General features: G+C 40.9%; 1 protein-coding gene across 9 annotated transcripts in view; it reads left to right on the top strand.

The window, feature by feature from the left end:
* The window catches only part of LOC132158650 (clathrin coat assembly protein AP180-like), a 61,046-nt gene that overhangs the window by 8,989 nt on the left and 28,078 nt on the right, over positions 1–23,979 (top strand). For 8 of the 9 annotated variants that reach the window (XM_059568148.1, XM_059568147.1, XM_059568146.1 and 5 more), the window contains exon 2: positions 20,807–20,949. In XM_059568148.1, coding sequence (XP_059424131.1) covers positions 20,807–20,949 — 143 coding nt within the window. Of the gene's footprint in view, positions 1–20,806; positions 20,950–23,979 lie in introns of those variants that run through there. The other variant, XM_059568149.1, reaches the window with a different exon arrangement.

Here is a 23,979-nt window from a genome sequence, read left to right as displayed (position 1 = left end):
ACTCTTTGTCTGTCCCGCTGACCTCTCTCTCTTCATGCACCTGTTTGTCATTGCAATCAGCGCTCGCGCTGATTTGCTATGACACCTGTTTCTACTTTGCCCTAAGTGTTCACCCTTTATCTGGTGTTTGCTCGGGTAGATTCTTGGTTGGATTATTGTTACATGTCATGCGTTTTGTCAGCAGTTACATCCTGTCTGTATTGAGAGGTACTCACCTATTCTTGTCTTGTCTGCCTGGAACAGTCTAGCCCCTAAGTTTTTGCTGTATTCTGCTGCTGTTGCTGCTGATTGTAGACCAATGTGGTTCTCTCACCCTGCCTGAGTTATCTACTCCTGAGCTTCGAGTCTGCTACAAGGGAGTCCTGTTCTGTTACTCATCGAGACAGGAGTCTTTCCGTTTGTTCAAGTTTCTATTTACCAGTTCTGTGTGCTGAAAAGACGGACTGCCTTTGTTATATATTTTTTCATTAAAGACTGTTATTCCTGTTATCTCTGCTTTTGGATCTTTCATTTACCAGCGTGACAACATGTCATGCTGGAGAGTGAAATTAAGCTTTCCAATAGGGAAGGGGGTTAGAATGGGTCAAGGGACTAAGCATTAGTCTGGAGAGGTAAAATAGAGCACTGTGATTATAATAGTGCATTTCTGTTTATCTGATGTCAGATGCTCAGTCAACATGAAATGTGTTTGCAACCTATTTTGCTTGCATAAAATGACTCATTGCAGAGTAACACTCATTTTAGTCATTTTAGTGTTACACACATTCAAAATCTATTATATACCATTTAATACCATATCAGTTATCGGGTGAAATTAGAGATTTTATTCCCTCTATTTTTACATTTAGATTACTTCTGCTATCATCTAATACTCACTTAAAAAGTATCTTTAAAACCAAAATTCAATAGCATAATTGTCGTTAAACATAATTTTAAGCACATCTCAAACTGAATATGCATTTTCATTCTGCACATTATAATGCTGTGATTGACTTGTAGCATTTAAATGATTGATTTTTATTTATGTAGACAAAATTATCTAGTTTTATATTGTGACGAGTCTGCTGCCTCCTCCCTGATTGTCACCGGCACCCCGTCCTAAATCGCCGCCCTTCACCAGGCTCCCGACTGGAGTGGGTGTGTGAGAGGAGGGGCGCTGGACGAGTCAGGGCTGGCAGCGTGTGATGGGGCACACCTGAAGGAAATGGAGCCTCATCACCGCCGCTATTTAAAAGCCCAACGCGCCTCTCCTCGGGAGACCGGTCTCTTCCCCGTGCATGCACACTGGTGTCCTCGTGGGTCCAGGAAGGGTGCGTTGAGGGACTCTCGCGCCACCAGAGACGTGAGCTGCCGGACCCGCTATCCGGATGGGAACCGCACCCGTTTACACGGCCGTCGGGCCGGGATGCCGGGCTGTCCATCCCCTGCCAGCGCCTCGGCCAACGAGAGTGATGCGGTCGCTAGAGGAAGCCGCCGCCCCTCGCGCCCCGGACCGAAGAGGGGAGCACGTGCGGCCGCAGGACTCCGCCCCTTACCTGGACCATTCCTCCATGAACACTGCCCGACCCACACGAACCCCGCAGCACGACGAGGACACCAGATTCCCTGTTTATTTTGGACACTCTTGCCCTTTGGCCACCTTTATCCTCTGTTTTATTTGATTTTCTGTTAATAAAAGCCTCTCCGAGGCCTGACGCCATGCCCACTGTTTCTGTCTTGTGCTCCTCCCGTCACAGTGGTGGAGAATGCGGGCAAGGCGGAGCCTAGACAGCGCAGTTGGGAAACATCTGGTGACGTCACTCCCTCTCGCTTGCAAACGTTCGTGAGAACCCGGACTGTGACGGAGGAAAACCAGGGACAGCCTCCCAGCCACAAAAGGGGTAGGTGACTTCTCTGTTATTGTCATTTTACACTGTGGTTGGTTGAGGCTGTCACTAAAACCCGGTTTCACTGTCCCTGTTCCGGCGCGCTGCGAGAGGGAGGACTGCCCGGAGAGGAATCCCCGCCCACTCCGACCATTTGGAGCCTGGTTGAGGATGGTAGCACTCCCGTGTGGGCGGCGCCCTGATGAAGGGGATGTCACTTGGGAGGGGGAATGTGATGAGTCAGCTGCCTCCTCCCTGATTGTCACCGGCACCCCGTCCTAAATTGCCGCCCTTCACCAGTCTCCCGACTGGAGTGGGTGTGTGAAAGGAGGGGTGCTGGACGAGTCAGGGCTGGCGGCGTGTGATGGGGCACACCTGAAGGAAATGGAGCCTCATCACCGCCGCTGTTTAAAAGCCCAACGCGCCTCTCCTCGGGAGACCGGTCTCTTCCCCGTGCATGCACACTGGTGTCCTCGTGGGTCCAGGAAGGGTGCGTTGAGGGACTCCCGCGCCACCCGAGACGTGAGCTGCCGGACCCGCGATCCGGATGGGAACCGCACACGTTTACACGGCCGTCGGGCCAGGATGCCGGGCCGTCCATCCCCTGCCAGCGCCGCGGCCAACGAGAGTGATGCGGCCGCTAGAGGAAGCCACCGCCCCTCGCGCCCCGGACCGAAGAGGGGAGCGCGTGCTGCCGCCGGACTCCGCCCCTTACCTGGACCATTCCTCCATGAACATTGCCCGACCCACAGGAACCCCGCAGCACGACGAGGACCCCAGATTCCCTGTTTATTTTGGACACTCTTCCCCTTTGGCCACTTTTATCCCCTGTTTTATTTGATTTTCTGTTAATAAAAGCCTCTCCGAGGCCTGACGCCACGCCCACTGTGTCTGTCTTGTGCTCCTCCCGCCACAATATATTGTTCATATATCAGTTGTTAGCCATTACATGTAACTGTATCAGCCAGCTTCTAATAATACTGGTGCATCTCTAAATATACATGCACAAAACGTATATAAACAAAATTAAAACCTGATTTTGGAACACGTTTGCTCCCTAGAAATGGCCTTTAATATATTTTTCTTACTGTCACTTTAATCACGCTAATATATGATTAAAGCATGATATATACTCACATTTGCACTACAGAAAGTAAGAAATTCTCCTGTACATACTGGTTTACACTGGTTTCTTCTTGGATGCTAAGCCACCGCCCCTCGCGCCCCGGACCGAAGAGGGGAGCGCGTGCGGCCGCCGGACTCCGCCCCTTACCTGGACCATTCCTCCATGAACACTGCCCGACCCACAGGAACCCCGCAGCACGACGAGGACCCCAGATTCCCTGTTTATTTTGGACACTCTTCCCCTTTGGCCACTTTTATCCCCTGTTTTATTTGATTTTCTGTTAATAAAAGCCTCTCCGAGGCCTGACGCCACGCCCACTGTGTCTGTCTTGTGCTCCTCCCGCCACAATATATTGTTCATATATCAGTTGTTAGCCATAACATGTAACTGTATCAACCAGCTTCTAATAATACTGGTGCATCTCTAAATATACATGCACAAAAATGTATATAAACAAAATTAAAACCTGATTTTGGAACACGTTTGCTCCCTAGAAATGGCCTTTAATATATTTTTGAGTCAAAGATCAGTCTGATAACATCTTTTTGGAGAAAAGATTAAAAAATAATTTACATATTTTCATTTTATTCTTAGAAAAACAAAATGTAGGATGAGACTTGAATTTATCCATTAAGAAAGAGAAATGGGTTTCATTTGGATTTCATATTGATTTTACAGAATATATCTTAAACACATTAAGCGAAATTATATATTTTTAGATATATTTATATATTTGGGGATATATATTTGGACATTAGACTGTTTTTCAGTATTATTAGCAAATTGTCATGTTGGATGTTAAGGGTGATTTACTTCAGTATTTGTAAAATGTTACAATATTTCCTTGAGCAGTCATAAAATTGTCAAATTACCAGGTTTTCTTACTATCACTTTAATCATGCTAATATATGATTAAAGCATGATATATACTCACATTTGCACTACAGAAAGTAAGAAATTCTCCTGTATATACTGGTTTACATTGGTTTCTTCTTGGAGGGCACACATGGCCAATCTCTCAGTTGTTTTGCTCCAGGGAGAGGCCTATAAATACATAGAGCTTTTCAGGCTTCATTCATGTGCAGTGGAATATGGCTGTTTTTGTTCTCAAAATGCACATATTCAGCTTTCATTTTACTTATACTTTCTACTTTAAAACCAATATTTATTCCAGCATGCTCATCAGTTTGCATAGGTCTGCAGAATGGAGATACTGTCATTTTAATAAAAACAAACAATTAACAGTATGAGGAATTTCGGTAAAGATACAAACATATTAAAACTTTTGTACAACAATATGATAATTACAGTATAACCAAGTTATAGTTATGTCTGACATAGTAAGACAAAACCACTATAATACGAGCATAATGCAACTTAGCATGCTAAGACTAGTATGAAATTAATATTTGGGTGCTTAGTAGGGTTGGGCCGATAGACGATGCCATCGTCCATCGCTGATGGCTGACAGACATCACAATGTTGAGCCAGCATTGTAATTCCTTCCCCCCTGCCCTCTTTTGCCTCTTTTCTGCCACATTCCAATTCTGTGTTAGGAAATCAAATTCAGTGTAATACGGTACCCCTAAAGGGCTAAATAGCTTATGAGATAGGACAATAAAAAACAAATTAAAATTCAATACTTTCTCTCACAATTCTGTTGTTGGGTCATTATACTTTATATAAATAAACACAGGAAACTATCAAAAAGGTTGATAATGAGGCCCAGAATGTACTATAGGACATGAAAAGGAAGTGACGTGTGGCCACGTGTGGTGACCCATTCTAGGAATTTGTGCTCCGTATTTAACCCATCCAAGTGCACACACACAGCAGTGAGTAGTGAACAAACACACACATACTGTGCAAACACACCCAGGGCAGAAAAATGGAAAGAGACATTATATTGTTTGTAAAGGTTGGACAAACTTTTTTTGTTCAACCAAGAACTCTGTCAAAAGTTAAACTGCAGTTGTTACCTTTAAATGTTAGTTCAGTCTTGTGCTCAGGTTGCTTTAGCTATAGTGAGTCAAATTATTTATGGGTTATAGAATGTTTTAATAAATAAAAAATATTTAATTTTAAATTTAATGTCAATGTAAAACATGGAAATATAACATGAAGATTTGTAATTAGCTAAAATGGCAGAGCAGTACTTAAAATACTAGTGCAAATTGCAAAATAATGTATATGATATTATTATCTTATTTTTGATTTTTAACTGAATAAATGGCAACCACCCATTGATTGGTTTGCCCTTCAAAAAGTGTTTTTATCAAGTTCAAGGTCATATGTGCATAATGTTGTTTGTTGAGTCACAACGCGGATCAGAGCGGTCTGTGTACATGTGCTGCTAGATCAAGTGGAAGTGGGTTTTCTTTTACAGTCTTTAGCTATTCTAGCAGGAGGACACTCACTGTTAACTGGCTTTAAACTGGCCTCTTATCTCTCTCCATGGCTGTGTACATTGCTTAATTAAACGTTGCTGTGTCTTAATATGCAACAAAGGAGATCTGGTTTCCCAACACCAGACGAAATGCTGCGGTTGCCAGGGAAACAGGCGGTTTAGGCATGTCTGTCTCCCCTCTCACTCATGTCTTTAGAAGAGTGAAAATTACTGGCTCAGCGACGGACCGCTCTGTGCATTTTAAAATATGGCATGATACCTATGTAATGTTGGTGCCTGGTTTGTAAAAGCTATCTCAGCCTGCATAAATTCATGATGCAATTAATCCACAATGGCCTTGTGAAAATGCTTGTGTAATGACACCTTTGAACGTTAATTGTATGTCTGAAGTGCATGTTCTAGCTTTGTCTGCTGCTAATAGTCACTTAATGTGGTACTCAAGGTGTCCAGTGCATTTATTCACCTTATTTTGCAACTCAGAAGTAAACTATTGTCTTTGAATGTGCAAGACTTTCAATTCATTAGCCACTATAGGTAAATAACTAAAATAATAACAATGTGCCGTAAAAAGTTTATTATCATTACGAGTGTATGTATGAATATGAAAATAAATGTAAAGTAAATGGAAGCAATGACACTGAAAGCCTTGCTTGTTAAAGTTACAGAGGGCCACATCCACGCTTATGTTAAAAATAAGATGTGAATTATGAACGCATATACCAGGCTGTTATGAATTTGGGATTTTTTATGCTGTGTGTAGGTTTACATATGTAAATCAAACTTTCAAGATGTCTTAAAACTAAAAATAAAATGTCTTAAAACTACTTAAAATAAATTATAATCAATTATGATTTAACAATTTACAAGAAGTGTCCGCTAAAAAATATATGCATTTTATTTATATACATTAGTGTTGCATGATATACCAGTTCTAAAAAGGTATCGCGATACACTGCTTTTAAAAATGGTACAATATATCATTTTACTAGTACCGGTACTTTAAAAATGACTTTGTTTTAATAAGAGCTGAGTTGTGTCTGCGTTCCGCAGCTGGGCAGTATGTGTGCAGTGCTCTGCTTCCACTTCCTGCATGAAAACTTTATATAACTGTGCAAAGCAAGAATGCTTAAAGTTACTGACAATTTAAGAGACATGAATGAATTAGAAAATAAAGCGCGGATGCGCTTAAAGTTATTAAGTGCAATAAACCTTGACCGATAACTCACACACCCATCAGACACACTGAAAGCCACCTATCACAGACAGCAAGCAATCGCAAATTCTGATCTCTTTCACAAGTTTTGCGCTTTGACAGCCAAATGCACACACATTTATGTTAAAATGCCCATCTTGGCTGTATGACTGAATGGTTTATGAATTATTATTCTAACAGCTGAAAAAGAAAATGCATGTATATCAATATATTGGATCCATGCAGCAGGCGAATATTCCTCCTGCTCTGTATCTATATCTCTGTATCTCTTAATCAAACAACAAAAGAAAAAGGAAATCACTCACTGATCTTGACTGATTAACTTTAGCAGCTTTAGTAAAAGAATCATTTAAAAAAATATATATATAATGTTTAATTCATACAGTGAAGACTATGGGTGCTTTACAAAGTACAAATAAGACAGCAAAAGAGGCAGGGATTTCACATTATACATGCTTACCAAGGCTGCATTAAATTGATCAAAAATACAATAAATCAGTAATATTGTTAATACTGATACAGTAAATATTGTCACACCATTTAAAATAAAATTATGAGAAAATAACTAGGGTATAGTGCTCCGGTTACTCTGTTAACATTGGGAGTGCATGTATTTAATGTTTAATTCATACAGTGAAGACTATGGGTGCTTTACAAAGTACAAATAAGACAGCAAAAGAGGCAGGGATTTCTCATTATACATGGAATATATAGCTGAAATTAAAAAAAAATCACAGAATACATAGCATTCTACAAACATCATTCAAAAATATTTCAAGCTCATATCTGTTTAGCTTACTTTTTATTTGCGAGTGCATATTTTATTTATTTTGTTTTCTGTAAATATGACCTATATGCACACATATACACACACATGTGAGTAGAAAATATCTTAAGCTCAATATAAAAAACAACAGAAGTCACTACAAAGTCCTGCCATGATAGAAAAAAAAAGTGTGCGTGTGACCAATGGATCTGCCACTGATACTGTAATTTGCCCCTCTTATTGAACAGGGAAAGTGGCCTGTGGGCCAAGTTGATGGTCGATAATTGTTGGGAAGCTCAGAGGCCGCAAGGCTGCAGGGTAGTTTTTCAGTCTGCTACAAAGCTGGCAATGCAGCTGCTTCTCACTGCATTTACAGTGTGACTTGTGTGCAGCGCTTCAGCTTTGCAGGTGTGTATCTGTTTTCCTGTTTTATTTTATTTTATTTTTTTTTAAGATTTTGTGCATGTGTAAGCATTCCTGCCATGTGTAAAGTGAGAACCGTGAGATGTTTCATATGTAACTGTTCTACTGATTCTCAACCCCCTGTTTTTTATCTCTCTTTGTAAATAATTTAGGAAGTGAATGCTAAGTCAGAGATACTGTGTCCTCTGAACTACCACTGCACAAAACTCAAACTTTTATTACAGTATGGCTCATACGAGATTGTAATTTGTTTTAGGCACAGGATGTATAATTCCTTAGTGCAGTCTTCAAGTACAAAAAATTATCCTCTTGGCTTACAGTACATTAGATGTTTTGCTTCTCTGCATCATGTGAATTCAATTATTTTGACAAAAAAAAAAAAAAACTTTAAACCTTAAAAAGTTTAGAAGGATGAACAAACATTACTAAACTCTTTAAGGCGTCATTAGGTTTGTATCATTAGTAGCAGCAGTTACTGGGTACTGAAAACGATATGAAATCTCTTATGCTTACCAAGGCTGCATTAAATTGATCAAAAATACAATAAATCAGTAATATTGTTAATACTGATACAGTAAATATTGTCATACCATTTAAAATAAAATTATGAGAGAATAACTAGGGTATAGTGCTCCGGTTACTCTGTTAACATTGGTTCCCTGAGATAAGGGAACGAGTGTTTTGTTGTCATTTGACGACTGCTTGGGGAAACTCCTGTTTAATCTATTACTGAAGCCTGAATGGTTAACATTTAGCTGCACAAACCAGTGGAGCTCGAGTCTGCCAGAAGACTAGGAGCACCATCTAATCAGAATCATATGACTGAAGTGACAGCCATCGATTTATGTGCAGTTATAACAAGGCCAGTTATGCAATGCTCGTTCCCTCTCATCTTCCCTCCCATCTCAAGGAACCGAGGTTATGTGAGTAACCAAAGCGTTCCCTATCGAAAGGTAACTCCTGATGCATCGTCATTTGATGACTGCTTGGGGAATGTGCCCAAGAGCGCCGTGCTATAAGTAGATGCAGAACTTAGCCTGCTCCATGAACTCAGCCCAGGTATACTCATCGAGGGTTCCATAAGCGTGAGCCACAAATAGACCCGAGAATGTTCTGAGGTCTACTTGAGATAACTCTCTCCACCCGAGGGAGAGTAGAGATTCTACTGGATCAGGCCTAAGAGGAGGCCATTCCTCTGGTCGAATGGGCACTCACACCTAAAGGGCATTGTAAGCCAGCTGAGGCATAAGCCAGAGCTATAGCATCTACTATCCAATGAGATAGTCTTTGCTTTGTGACAGGCAGCCCTTTAGTGCGACCTCCAAAGCACAGACAATGCTGCTCTGATTGTTTGAAAGACTCTTAGTGCTTAATGTAAACTCGCAATGCCTGGACAATGCATAACAAGTTGGGACCTTGTTCATCATTTGTTCCAGGGAGGGCTAAAAAGGAAATGACCTGGGCTCTAAACGGTACATAACCGCTGCACGGATGAAGAACGACTTTAATATTTTTTATATATTTACATTTTTGAACCGTTTGTTTTGTTCACAAGGCTTCGGTACATAACGTCACTTACCTCTGTCTTACGAATGTACTGCAAATGCTCTATAGAACGCTGAAGGCAAACAGCAATGAGATATACAGATCTCTGCTTGCAGCCTGTCAATCACGCTCGTCAGGAAAGTGGGCGAAACACATACAAACATACATTTTTTTAAATCAAATAATACGTCATTAATAGCGGTTCACTTCTGCAATTTGGTATGATTGTGTTCACATCAGCTACAAACAGTACCAGAGTTCACATGAACCATACCCCAGACCACCCTTTTTAAGTGGACTCGGGTACGGTTCGCGGGTGCACACCCGAGTTCGGAAGACAGTGTTCACATCATCCAAATGAAACGTACTCTGACATCAATCGAGCCTGGGTGCGCACCAAAAGTGCTAGTGTGAAAGCACCCATAGAAACTTAACGACCAAGTTGTTCCTAACAATTGTCCAGCCAACCGTAATGAAAAAGTGCGCCTTGAATTAATTCAGTCGTGTTCAGACGATTACTAAACGCTTGTCATGAAAGCTCTCTATTTGTATGATCAATTTATTTTTAGAAATTAATTTTATACTTTAGAACACTGAATAGGACAAATTGTCGAAGCACAAATATTTTTCCATACTCTGTACTCATTTTTTCCATACTTTTCTAGACCTGAAAATTACTTGAGGGAAATAGCTAGCCTAAATCATCAATTTTTTTTAGTTAAACACCGCATATTTGTTCAGTGATAACTATGAAAAAAAACAAAGTCTCTAAAACCATAACGGTCTTAGCAACTATAATTGTACGAAGTTCCGGTTCAAGCTCCGCCCACTTCCGAAATATACAGATACAGATACGAATAATTTTGTGATTGTTACAGATACAAATACAGATACAAATACTTGCTTCGCTGCACACCCCTAATATATATATATACTTTTTATACACTTTTTTGTTATGTATATAATTCCATATATAATTCCACATGTGTTAATTCATAGTTTTGATGCCTTCAGTGTGAGTCTACAATTTTCATAGTCATGAAAATAAAGACAACTCTTTGAATGAGAAGGTGTATCCAAACTTTTGGTCTGTACTGTATATGTATGTATATATATATATATATATATATATATATATATATATATATATATATATATATATATATATATATTTATATGTATGTATATATATATGTGTATGTATATACATATATATATGTATGTATATATATATATGTATGTATATATATATATGTGTATGTATATATATATATATATATATATATATATATATTTATTTATTTATTTATTTATTTATTTAAAGAAGCACAATTAGACAAATACAATAGACATACAAATTAAACTAATTTTTTTAGATACAGTAGGTTTTACTTAACATGTATACATTTATTTAACATCTTTTGTTGGGTAACATTAATGACAGATAGGTATTTAATTTGGAATGCTGCCCTTTAAGACGGAAGGCATGCATGAAATACTGATACACTTTCAGTTTTCACCCACCTGTTCACTTTCACTTAATCCATAATCTACTGTATTTACGTGAGATGCTCTAGTCTACACTTTCACTTTCACTTTCACTTTCACTTTTCACTTTCACTACACGAGAACACTTCTATCAGCTATCAGCATGATTTTTCCTATCCCGCCTTCACTAACTTTAAGTTAGTAACTTTAAGGGGAAGTTGTTGCCTAATGGTTAGAGAGTCGGACTCGCAATCAAAGGGTTGTGAGTTCGAGTCTTCGGCCGGCAGGAATTGTGGGTGGGGGGAGTGCATGTACAGTTCTCCCTCCACCTTAATACCATGACTTAGGTGCCCTTGAGCAAGGCATTGAACCCCCAACTGCTCCCCGGGCACCGCAGCATAAATGGCTGCCCACTGCTCTGGGTGTGTGTTCACAGTGTGTGTGTGTTCACTGCTCTGTGTGTGTGCACTTCAGATGGGTTAAATGCAGAGCACGAATTCTGAGTATGGGTCACCATACTTGGCTGAATGTCACGTCACTTTTTTCACTTTCTTAATCGACCACTAATTGTGACTCCCGGGAAAAATGGGACATCTGATCACCTCATCCCTACCCCTTCGGGTGCTGACGCCATTGTTTCAGATCACTAGTTCGCGTTTTAAGCCTATCCATCCACTGCGGCTGCTAACCCTAACCCCTACTGACTAGATATGCAAACGGCCCTTATCCAATCACAATCCAATGACAGGGACGCACATTTTGGTGCTATTTAGAGAATGAGCTATTATTGTGGTCTCTGTGATTATGTATTTTGTTCTTGAACATGTGTGTGTACCCTTTCTTCTTTCAGTAGAGGTCACTAAGTTCCACAGTCCCCTGGTGTTTTTCTACCCTATTTCGCCTTTAAATAATATATTATGTCCTATGTGACGTGAAGAGAGCCTGCAAGTTGTTAAATTGTGAAATATACACCATAGTCTCTTAATTGGGCCATAATCATATTAAACAATATCAAAATTATTGAGACTTTGTTACAGTGCTTGTCAGTATGTAAAAATAATGTTTGAATCCAGATACTGCTGTGGTTTCAGGATATGTTTTGTGATGTGTAGTTCATGATGATGTATGGATGGCGGATGTGTGGTCTGTAGGAGGAGAGCCGGCTGTTTTGTCATGATCTCCTTAGAGACAGATACTGATAGAAGTCTGTGTGTGTGTGGGTGTGCGTCCTCCTGTAGTGAAGGTGTGATAGAAAGAAAAAGAGGACTGAGAAATTAAAAATTACCTTATCTGTGTCTAACTACATGTTAAACAATGTATCTAACTATGCCTGTCTATCCATCTGTCTTATCTTTTCAACATTCTCCTTCTGTCTGTTTTGTCATTCTCCATCTTAGGCCCAATCCCAATGCTATTTTATAACCCTTCCCCTTTCCATACCCCTACGCCTTCCCCTTCCCCTTGTCCCATGAAACAGAGTGTCAAGGGGGTAAAAATATTCCCCTAAGAATGGTGTTGGCGCAGTGGATAAGACACATGCCATTGGCGTGAGAGACCCGGGTTCGAATCCACTGTGAGACACCAATGTGTCCCTGAGCAAGACACTTAACCCCTAGTTGCTCCAGAGGCGTGCGACCTCTGACATATATAGCAATTGTAAGTCGCTTTGGATAAAAGCGTCAGCTAAATGAATAAATGTAATGTAAATGTAATGTAATTGGGACACCACTACTATGCCATCACACATCATCATATGCCATGTAGCTCCTACAAAACACACATATACTGGTGTTCATTAGAGCCTTTAATTACCATTCTGTATTAATGTGCTGCTTACTGACAAACACACACACACACACACACACACATGGAATGATAGTTAGTAGGATAAACAAAAAAATAAAGAACATCTGTGTCGGCCCGGGTTTCGAACACGCGCTAAAAGACGGTATGCCGTGAGAGATGACAGTCACTAACCACTGAGCTACCAAGCTACACTGAATTAACACCAGATCTCTAGATTCAAGTCAGGACTCTCTGCTGTACATCGTGCAGCTGCTGAATCAAGGAGAATTCGTCTAAGACAACTGTACATTTGTGGCTACTGTGGCTTAATTATAAACACTATCGTTAACTCATATTTACCCTAGTAAAAACATATTACATTTTAGTACGATCGTCACTTCCCAATGCAAACACGCCCAATAAAACGGCCCCACCCCTGTCACTTGATTGACAGGTTTCCGTGTAGACGTTGGAAATTCAAATGCAAAAGGTATTGCGATTCCATTTGAGTTTTGGCAGTTTACATGCACAGTGCAGAGAGAGTGAAAAGGCAAATGTGGTAATTAATATTGCTATTTAAATATGACAGGCTCATAGCTCCTAAGATATGGGAAACACAATTGCAAACGGACTTTGCATTTCCATTTTAAATTTGGCAGACACTGTGCGTTCACTTAATCGAAAATGAAAACGGTAATGCGCGATTTGCATTTGCGTTTGGATTATGTCACATTTTATGCGTCCACAAATTGAAAACGCAATTGCAAATACAATTTGCAATGTCTTTTGAATAAAGTCCGCAATATCATTCCATACACACATATCGGAAATCGCGCACCTCATACATACAGGAGAAAAGAAACCTGTCAACGCTGAACAATGACTTTGAATAAATACTGTTTAAATATTGAATTGCTACATTATATTTTCCAGCAACGAGAGGATAAAATCGCTGTTTTTAAGTAAACTCACTCTAAAAAGAGAAATGCACAGACGCGCATACACACAACTTCCATCTCTTTCAATCTTTATCTCTCTCTCTCTCTTTCTCGAATTGGCAATATTTGATAAAATGGTTTAGTGATTTCTAATTATTAGGGGGACTAGCCCCCCTCAATGTCTATGGTGGTTTTCAAATATTAGCGATTTTTTACAAACATTTCTTTGAGTAACATGATTGGTAATATGAACTCACGATTGAATGTAACATAAACCAAATGATTACTTTTCATTGAAATCTTTATTAATGCCAAAAAAACGTACATTTATGTGTCTTTTTGTTTGCTCAGGCAGCCATGTTGCCGAGATAATTCATACCCCTTCGTTTGAAGTGTGGTCATGAAAAATCTTCATTTGAAGGGCCGTCTGCCCCTTCCCCTACCCCTCCAACCAAAAGAGAATCGAGACACCCCTACCCCTTCACATGAATGCATGAAATGGAGGGGTAGGGGAAAGGGGTAGGGCTAAGGAGTAGATTGTGATTGATGAAAGACTGGGATTGTGCCTTAGTCTTTCTATCTGTTTGCTGGTCAATCTGTCTACTGCATCTGCCTGTCTAACTGTATAGGCCTAAGTTTTTAACTTTGTAACTATCTGTCTGAAAGACTGTCTTTCTGTTTGAAAATGTATCTGTCTGTCTGTCTACCTGACTGCCTGTCAGTTTAACTGTCTATACATGTCTGTTTATGTCTACATCTGTCTGTCTAACAAACTGTCCTTCTAACTATTAGTATTTAAAGGGGTCATATGACGCTGCTAAAAATAACATTATTTTGAGTATTTGGTGTAATGAAACGTGTTTATGCAGTTTAAGGTTAAAAAAAAATCAGTATTTTCCACATACTGAACATTATTTTTTCTCCTTTATGCCCTGCCTTCTGAAATGAATAAATTTTTACAAAGCTCATCGGTCTGAAAAGCGAGATGTGCTGTGATTGGCCAGCTATCCAGTGCATTGTGATTGGCCGAAAACCTCAAGCGTGGGATGGAAATGTTATGCCTCTTAACTTATTTTGATCCCCTGTCCGGCCGGAGCGACAAGACATAAACATTAAACCCCATTATAAACATGATATAAACATGATTTCTTGTTATGTTCTCTTTTGGAAGGCCAAACAAAGTAGTTTCGCTTTCTCCATGAAACAACATCACACACAGCGGCCTTGAGTGAGCAGCGGCTTAGAGTGAGCAGAGGTGGCGGGCGGCGTTATGCAAATCTTCCCACATAGTGACATAGAGATGTTGGGGGAATGTTAGAACGAACAGTTTTAGGGGGGTGTGGACAAGTCTTAACTCTTATAAAGAATATCTCTTTGGATTTGAGACTTAAGTATTTGAAACTTCACAGATCTTCTTTATGCATCAAGATCTTGTAACAATCCAAATATAAATCGCATCATATGACCCCTTTAACTATCAGCATTTCTAACAATCTCTCTGAATACTCTTGTCTGTTTGTTAAATGTCTAACCCAGTGGTTCCCAACCTTTTTCACCTCGCGGCCCACACAACCAAACACATATGTTTGCGCGGCCCACTGCAAAAAAAACTAACTGACCCTGCTATTGTTGGGTTAATAACTTAGTACTCAGAAGCCAGATTGTTAACGTCTCGGTTACTTATGGTAACCCTCGTTCCCTGAAGGAGGGAACGGAGATGCCACATCGGTGCCCGACGAATATGGGATATCGCTTCGATAGACCAATCTACTTTGAGTGTAAACTAAACGAGCCAATGCACATTGGCATGCAATTATTGCATCCAGCTGCCGCTGATCACTGCTTGAGTATAAGAAGGCGGCAGGTGCAATGCATCCCAGTTTTTCGCTGAGGAGCCGAGCCGGGGACCCGGCAGCTCAGCGGCGGTACAACAACCATGGCGATGGGACGTGGCATCTCCGTTCCCTCCTTCAGGGAACGAGGGATACCATAAGTAACCGAGACATTCCCTTACAGTCGGTCACTCTGGACGCCACGTCGGTGACCGACGAATATGGGATCCCTATAAAAAGCGCCATGGGTGCTGCCCCTTCCAGTGCCCTGTGTGAGCCGCCTGCGCCCCTATTAGGTGTAGACCAGGGCTCAGAACAAGTAGCTCCACTCACTGTTGTCAAAGCACTACCTCAATGGGTGAGATTGGATAACACTGGGAAAACGTACCCGGTCCGCTTGGAACCGGGACGCTGCGGAAGCCCCATCCTTCCGGAAGGAGGTCTCGGAGGCAAATACACATATAGCATCCGTTTAGGAGTATACGGAGAAATTTGAGGTGATTAAAAACCCTCTTGGGAAGGCAGAAGTCTGCTGGGGAAATACGGACTCTAAAGGTATACCGTGGACTATACACATATGAGTACCGCTTAGGTCTCAATATGGAACCCACCATTCCATGGTTCTCACGGATACATCATGAAGGCCTGGCGCCGGACATTTCGCCGCGTCCAGCTGCTTAGGGTGATGGAGGATCTCAACAGGGTCTACAGTACGGACACTCTGGAGCAGTTTAAGCAAGCCGACACTAACCGGGGCCTCTCAGTGCCACTACCCATTTGAGGTGAGAACACAGGAGGATACCGGCTCTACACGAAGGCTATAGAGCCTAGCGAACATGTTAGGGGTCGCCCAGCCCGCAGCTCTACAAATATCTGTCAGCGAGGCGCCACGAGCCAGCGCCCAGGAGGATGCAACACTTCTAGTTGAGTGAGCTCGCAACCTGAACGGGCAGGGCACATCCTGAGCCTGATAAGCCAGGGTTATGGCATCCACAATCCAGTGGGCCACCCTCTGCTAAGAGACGGCACTCCCCTTCTGCCGGCCTCCATAACAGACAAAGAGCTGGTCTGAGGTCCTGAAGCTTTGTGTCCAGTCTACGTAGCACCTTAATGCTCGGACGGGACAAAGCAAAGCCAGGGCTGGGTCTGCCTCCTCCAGGGGCAGCGCTTGCAGGTTCACCACATGGTCTTTGAAGGGTGTAGTGGGAACCTTGGGCATGTAGCCAGGCCGGGGCCTCAGGATTACCTGGGAGTCAGGCGGCCCGAACTCTAGGCATGAATCGTCGACCGAAAATGCATGCAGGTCCCCTACCCTCTTGATGGAGGCCAGTGCAAGCAGGAGCAGAGTTTTCAATGAAAGAAACTTTAGCTCAACTGAATGCAAAGGCTCGAATGGGCCCTGCTGTAGTGATTTAAGCACTAGAGACAGGCCCCAAGAGGGTATAGAGGGGGGCCGGGATGGATTTAACCTCCTGGCCCCTCTAAGGAACCTAACGATGAGGTCATGCTTACCCAAAGACTTCCCATTCACGGGGTCATGGTACACAGCAATAGCAGCAACCTGGACTTTGAGGGTGGATGGAGACAGCCTTCGCTCCAGCCCTTGCTGCAGAAAGGACAACACGACCGCAATCGGACATCTTCGGGGGTCTTCTCTGCGAGAAGAACACCACTCGACGAACAGGTTCCACTTCAAGGTGTAAGCGTGTCTCGTAGACGGTGCTCTTGCCGAAGTGATGGTGTTCGCTACCTCTTAGGGTAGGTCACCTAGAACCTCCGCGTCCCATCCAGGGACCAGACATGGAGTTTCCAAAGGTCTGGACGCGGGTGCCAAATGGTGCCCCATCTCTGAGTCAGTAGTTCCTTCGTCAGAGGAATTGGCCAAGGAGGGGCTGTCGCAATGAGCACTAGTTCGGGGAACCAGGGCCAATACGGCGCTACTAGCAAGACTTGTTCCTCGTCCTCCCGGACTTTGCACAGTGTCTGTGCGAGAAGGCTCACTGGGGGAAACGCATACTTGCGTAGGTCCCACGGCCAGCTGTGTGCCAGTACGTCCGTGCCGAGAGTTCCCTCGGTCAGGAAGTAGAACAACTGGCAGTGAGAGGTCTCTGGAGAAGCAGACAGGTGTACCTGAGCGGCTCTGAACCGCCTCCAAATCAGCTGGACCGTCAGGGGATGGAGACGACATTCTCCCGGGAGCATTGCTCGAGACAGCTCGTCGGCTGTACGACTGAGCAAGCCAGGAATGTGAATGGCACGAAGTGACCTCAGAACCTTCTGACCCCAAAGGAGGAGGTGGCGGGCGAGTTGCGACATGCGACGAGAGCGCAGACCACCTTGTCGGTTGATGTACGCAACAGTCGCAGTGTTGTCCATTCGGACCAGCACATGCTTGCCTCGTGAGAGACCTTTGAGACGGTTCAAGGTAAGGTGCGCTACTAACAACTCTAGCCAATTGATGTGCCACTGCAGCTGCAGGCCCGTCCAAACCCCTGAGACTGCATGCCCGTTGTACGTGGCCCCCCAGCCGGTGGTGGAGGCATCTGTGTAAACCACAGCATGCCTGGAGATCTGCTCTAGGGGCACCCCTGCCCAGAGAAATGCAAGATCTTACCACGGAGTGAGGGTTTGGCGACAGGCCGGTGTAACTTGGACCCGGTGAGTGCCGCGCTTCCACGCCCACCTCGGGGTACAGGGGTAGTGCAGCCTGAAGTGTGCAATCCACTCGACACAGGAACGACCGCCGCTGAAACGCCGTCTCGCCAACACACGAATTGGCTGCATGCCAATGTGCATTGGCTCGTTTAGTTTACACTCGAAGTAGATTGGTCTATCAAAGCGATATCCCATATTCGTCGGTCACCGACGTGGCGTCGAGAGTGACCGAGTGAAAGGGAACTGTATTTATTGAATGAACTATGGCTGTGCGATATTGAAAAAAAAAAACCTATCGCGATTTCTTTGATAAATTTTGAGATTTCGATTTTAATCACAATTTTGACACACACGTATATGCTTTAAAGTCATAAATGCATTTTCCAAAAGAAAACCAATTAGAGCTTTATCAAAAAGTTGTAACATCTCTAGAACAGACATAAGTCACAATAATCACTATAATAAAGGTGTAACAAAATGTATAGACTTATGGCAAAAAAATATAAATAAATAAATCCAGTGTCCAGGGACTTTTTTTCTTTTTTGCCATGAATTGTTCATAGAGCTCATTAATTGTAGCGGTGCCTCAGGTGTTGAAATATATTTTTTATTATACATTATACAGGTTCACACATACTCCGTTTGCAGTCTGTGTAAGCGGTGCAGAAGCAGCAGCGAGAGCACGATATTATAACGCGAAAGCACATTAAAATAATGCACGGGCGCGAATCTCTCTGCTCACACGCAGATTTCCTTTGCTCTGTCACAAAACCAGACGTACTTGCTCAGATACACGCTGCTCTCGCACGGAGAGAGTGGAAGCACTTAAAACGTGTCTCCTCTCACTTAAACTGCGTCCTGTGCACTCACAACTCTCTCTATTCTCATGTGCTAGATATTAATTTTTTTATTTCTAGCCTTTTATCGCGTGCAGTGTGAACGCTCTTATCCGTTAACATGGACTTGGAAAAAAGGCGCATCACAGAGTGTGTGAACCTGGAGTTTGGCACATGCCCAGTCTGTCATGTTCTCGCGCTAGGCGCATTGCTTTCTCATTGGATCATTGGACAGCATACTGCGGGAGGTCAGGTCAGCGGAAAATCTTGCTATAAAGCCATTTAGAAATCGCGCACGCTCAAATCGTTATTTTATGACGATTTCTATTAAACGCACAGCCCTAGAATGAACAGGCAATGAACAGAAAATAACTCAGGCTGGCACCGCTCAACAAAACCAGATCCAGGCAGAGCTCGGCAGCGGGTAGACAGTTCAGCGGAGCAAGCAGTCAGGAGGGGACAGGTTGACAGCCATTTATGCATGTTTGAATTTGTTGTTTTGTAGCATATGCAGCAAAAATATAAATTGGTGGTTTATTCCTTAGTTACAGTTTAATATTTATTTTTTGTTATTTAATTACAATATATATAAAAGGGTATTATTGGGTTATGACTTAGACATTTTTACATATATTAACAATATTATTATTTCTTTTAATAGTAATTGGCGGCCCACCTGCAATACCACCGGTTGAAAACCACTGGTCTAACCAATTATCTTTCTGCTTGACAGTCTAACTATCTATTGATCCGTCTGTCTAACTGTCTATCCTTCTACTATATCTGTGTTGATATAACTATCAGACTATTGTCCATCCATCTGTCCATTTCTCCATCTGTCCAGCTGTCTGTCTGTCTCTCTATCTTTATCTGTCTGTCTTTGTCTGTTAATCTATTTATTATACCCACAGAGTTCCCATCACACTGCTTTGTTCAATGTTATGACAGCACTGTAATATTAATAACCTTTTATGTTCCTTTCAAATTTGCATCATTGAGCCTAGGCTGCTCTTTATGTATCCTGTATGCCATAACTACATTAAGATTTTAAATGATAATGACTTAAAGTTATGAACACTCTCATGATTTGGTCTTCTGTCCCTAGATGTATTTTAATAGTTTTTTTTTATATATTAGCATGCTAAGCGCAGTTCATAAACAGAGTAAGACTGAAACTGAATGCAGGACAACACTGACTAGCACTGGCTTGTGTGTATAAAGCTAGAGGCACAATCCACAATTTTTTGCTGTCCCAGACAAAAGATTGACATCGTGAAACAATCGTGGAGATTTTTGTGATCATGGCTCCTAATCGGTGTTCCTGTGCCATATAGTGAGAGAGGTTCAAAGACGGCAGTTGTCACTGTCTTGCGACCAAAGATAGCCTATGATAATTTTTGGACAGTGTCAGAAATTCAGCATTACCATTACCACAGTGTGTTTGCTGCTACGACCCATGTTTACTGACCAGCCATAAAAAAAAATCTGACATGAAATCAATGCAAAATGATGGCACTAAAACATAAAAAGCTTATCCCTTCCCCTTTTTTTCAGCACACATAAAAATATAACTACCCTTTTTTTTTTTTTTTTACCACCATCGCATGTTTATGATGTTTTATTCTTCTTTCGAAATGTTCGTAATAGCATACGATAGTCAATAGGCATCATCATTGTACAGTCTACATGCATGTCATAGCCAAGTTTATTAGAATCCATGTTGCACAGTGTGACCTGCAATTATCTTATAGGGTTGCTAAAATCATGCAGTGTGTCTCTGGCTTTACTCTTACCCTGATGTTCTGGTATGTGTTGTGCCCGCTGCTTTTACCCACAATGCCATAATACAGGGTCAGAACTATTAAATGTGTTAAAGCTTTAAAGATCTAGATAAGTTTTGAACTTTCTATTTCATATTCCCTCACAGACTTGATCCAGGCTACCCAAGAGTCCAATGTCAACATTCCCCAGATGGCTGATACCCTGTTTGAAAGAGCAGGAAATGCCAGCTGGATTGTGGTCTTCAAGGCTTTGGCCACCACTCACCATCTGATGGTTCATGGCAATGAGGTGAGAATCAAGCAATTGATTTCTGTAATATTATTAACATAATACTTGTGAGTTAATCCAGACTTAAGGCAATGTCCTGATATTTTGAATGAAAGTAATTATTATAAATACAAAACATCATGTTTGTGGTGCATATACTGAGATGAAGCCTGTCTGTGGACTCATGAGACCAAAATATGTAACCTCTCTATAAGTAGATTTATCATTCAAAAGTTAATTTTTGAACATTTCCACGAAAAAAAATATTAAGCAGCACAACTATTTACAATGATAATAATATAACATATGAATTGCACAACAAATCAGCATATTACAGTTTTTATGGTATCTTGATCAACTAAATGCAGCCTTGGTTATCATAAGAAATTTCGGTAACACTTTAAAATAAGGTTCCATTTGTTGACTATATTTAATGCTTAACTAACATTAACTAACAATGAGCAATACATTTGTTACATTATTTATTAATCTTTGTTAATAAAAATACAGCTGTTCATTGTTAATCCATGTCACTTGATTTTAATAATGTATTGGTAAATGGAAAGGGCAAACACTTAAAAGCAGTCAGATTTTTGTTTGTGAAAATGACTGTACCGACCTGTACCGATGGGCACATAATTCCCATTTCAGCTCAGGATGTATTAAATGGTTCAATAATGCAATTTAAAAAGTGGTTTGGAAAATAGTTTTTTCTAATTGATTCTGGCTTGGGTCACAGATGTCTGCATTAATGAAAAACGTTAATGCAGGGTCTGCATAATATTTAACCTACATCAACAATGTTGTTTAAAGCTAACAGTGCAACAAACTTTTATGAAGTCTTGCCTTGAATTTTAACCATTTTCTGAGGAGCTGATCCCTATAGCTGACCACCTATTGCACTCAAAGCCCTCTCGCTTCCTCTTATCACCGTTATCACACCCATCGGATTCACAATAGGAGCAGAGACAGACAGGCGGGCAGATGCTCCAGCCTTCTCTCCCTCTCTCTCTCTTTGAATGTGCAGTTTACTCTTTCAATTAAGGCTGGCGCTGTGCAGTGACAGAGACATCGGAGAGTGAAAAGGCAGATGGCAGTGGAAGGCAGAATGACATAAAGAGCGAGAAGAATGGATGATAAAATGAGGGAGTGTGAAGGAACTGAAAGCTTGAGAGGAATTGATAGAATTCAGAGATGGAGAGGTGCAGCTTCAAAGGATAATTTAATGAATATGAAGCTACGTGTATGCGGGTTGCGTGTGAATAGGGGTCACTGTTATAAATAGTGACAGGGACAGTTATAGAGGTGTGCACAAGGACATGCTAGCTGTGACATCATGGAATGGCAAAGGTGTTGCTCATGAATATGAATTCATGGCCAATTGACTGAACAACCTAATATTTTATAAACAGTTAATACTACAATATAAAAGGTTTTGGAACAGTAAGATTTTTTAAATGTTTCAGATGAAGTCTCTTGTGCTCATCAAGGCTGCATTTATTTGATCAAAAATTCTGTAAAAACAGTAATATTGTGATTTATTATTATTATTATTTATATATATATATATATATATGAAGGCAAATCAGATTTTTCAGCAGCTATTACTCCAGCCATCGGTGTCACATGATATGCTGATTTGGTGCTTTTAATTTAAATATTTTTTTTCAGCATTCTTTGAGTTTCAAAACTATGGAAGCCTGTTTCTGCCACTGAATAAATAATAAATCAAGGTAAGTTCGACTTTTTAACTCACAATTCTGACTTTATAACAAGCAATTGTGATTTATAAAGTCAGAATTGTGAGTTATACAGTCAGAATTGTGAGGTTTTTTTCTCGCAATTGTGAGTTTGTATCTCGAAATTATGATTTTTTTTCTTAGAATTGCGAATTATGAAGTCAGAATTGCAAGTTTATATCTTGCAATTTTGACTTTATAACTCTCAGTTTATTGTGAACTCGCAATTCTGAAGAAAAAAGTCACTTTATATCACACAATTCTGAGAAAAAAAGTCAAAATGTTGAGATAAAAAGTCGCAATTACCTTGTTTTATTTTTTATTTAATGGCGGAAACAGGTTTCCATACAAAACAGTCACATTTATTTAAAATATAAATATTTTTAACAGTGTAAAAGTCTTTACCGTTGCTTTGGATCAATTTAATACATCTTGCTGAGTAAAAAAATATATATATTTTTTAAATTATTCAATTAGCTTAGCTATTCTGGGATTTAAGATCACCAATGCCGATTGATTAATTTACTTTTTTTTTTTTTTTTTTTTTTTTTTTTTTTTTACAAATTAATCAATAAATTTGCATTTAAACAGAAATAGACTGATTGTTCATCTTGTGATATTTAGTTTTGAGTAAGAGGGGTCTGTAAAATCATCCATGGCTAAAAGTGATGGTCCCCCATATGCATGTAATATTAGGTAAAATACTGTACAGCGTGTCGATTACTCCTAAAAGCATTGCCTTCCATTCTGCTGAACATGCAATTTGGAAAAATGTCATAACAATAATATATAGTAGATGAGCTCACTTTCCAATGTTCTAATTAAAGAGAGCTATTTAATTATGAATGTGACCTGCCAGACTGCTTTGTCTGAGGGGACAGAAGTGCTGCTTGATAATCCTCCCCCTAATGTTTAATTTGTTATCGTGGATATGAAGTGATGAGAGATAGAGGTGTAGCTTGATAGTCAGAAAGGAAGTGATTAGACTGTTATACTCTCACTCTGGAGGAAAACATCTGCAGGATATGTGTTCTATAACATCAGGCTATGTGCCTCTACAGGTCACATACACAAGGGAAGTATGTATTCTGATATATGGATATTTGAAATGGTTAGTAGTCTGACCTAGATGATTAAAAGTGTTATGTACATTATACATAGCATCTGCGCCCCAAAAGCCTCTGTATTGATCAGCTGATACAGTAATGCTGGGATAGGTTTGCAAAAAACAATTTGAAAAGATCATTCACTAGTAAATAAAATAATATATAGCTTCATATTTTTCCCCCCAGAATTCATGAACCATAAATGC

This window comes from Carassius carassius, chromosome 15, assembly GCF_963082965.1.
Source record: "Carassius carassius chromosome 15, fCarCar2.1, whole genome shotgun sequence".
In the NCBI taxonomy this organism is placed as follows: Eukaryota; Metazoa; Chordata; class Actinopteri; order Cypriniformes; family Cyprinidae; genus Carassius; species Carassius carassius.
Note: the sequence above shows the minus strand (reverse complement) of the source record. Positions and strands in the feature narration are given on the sequence as shown.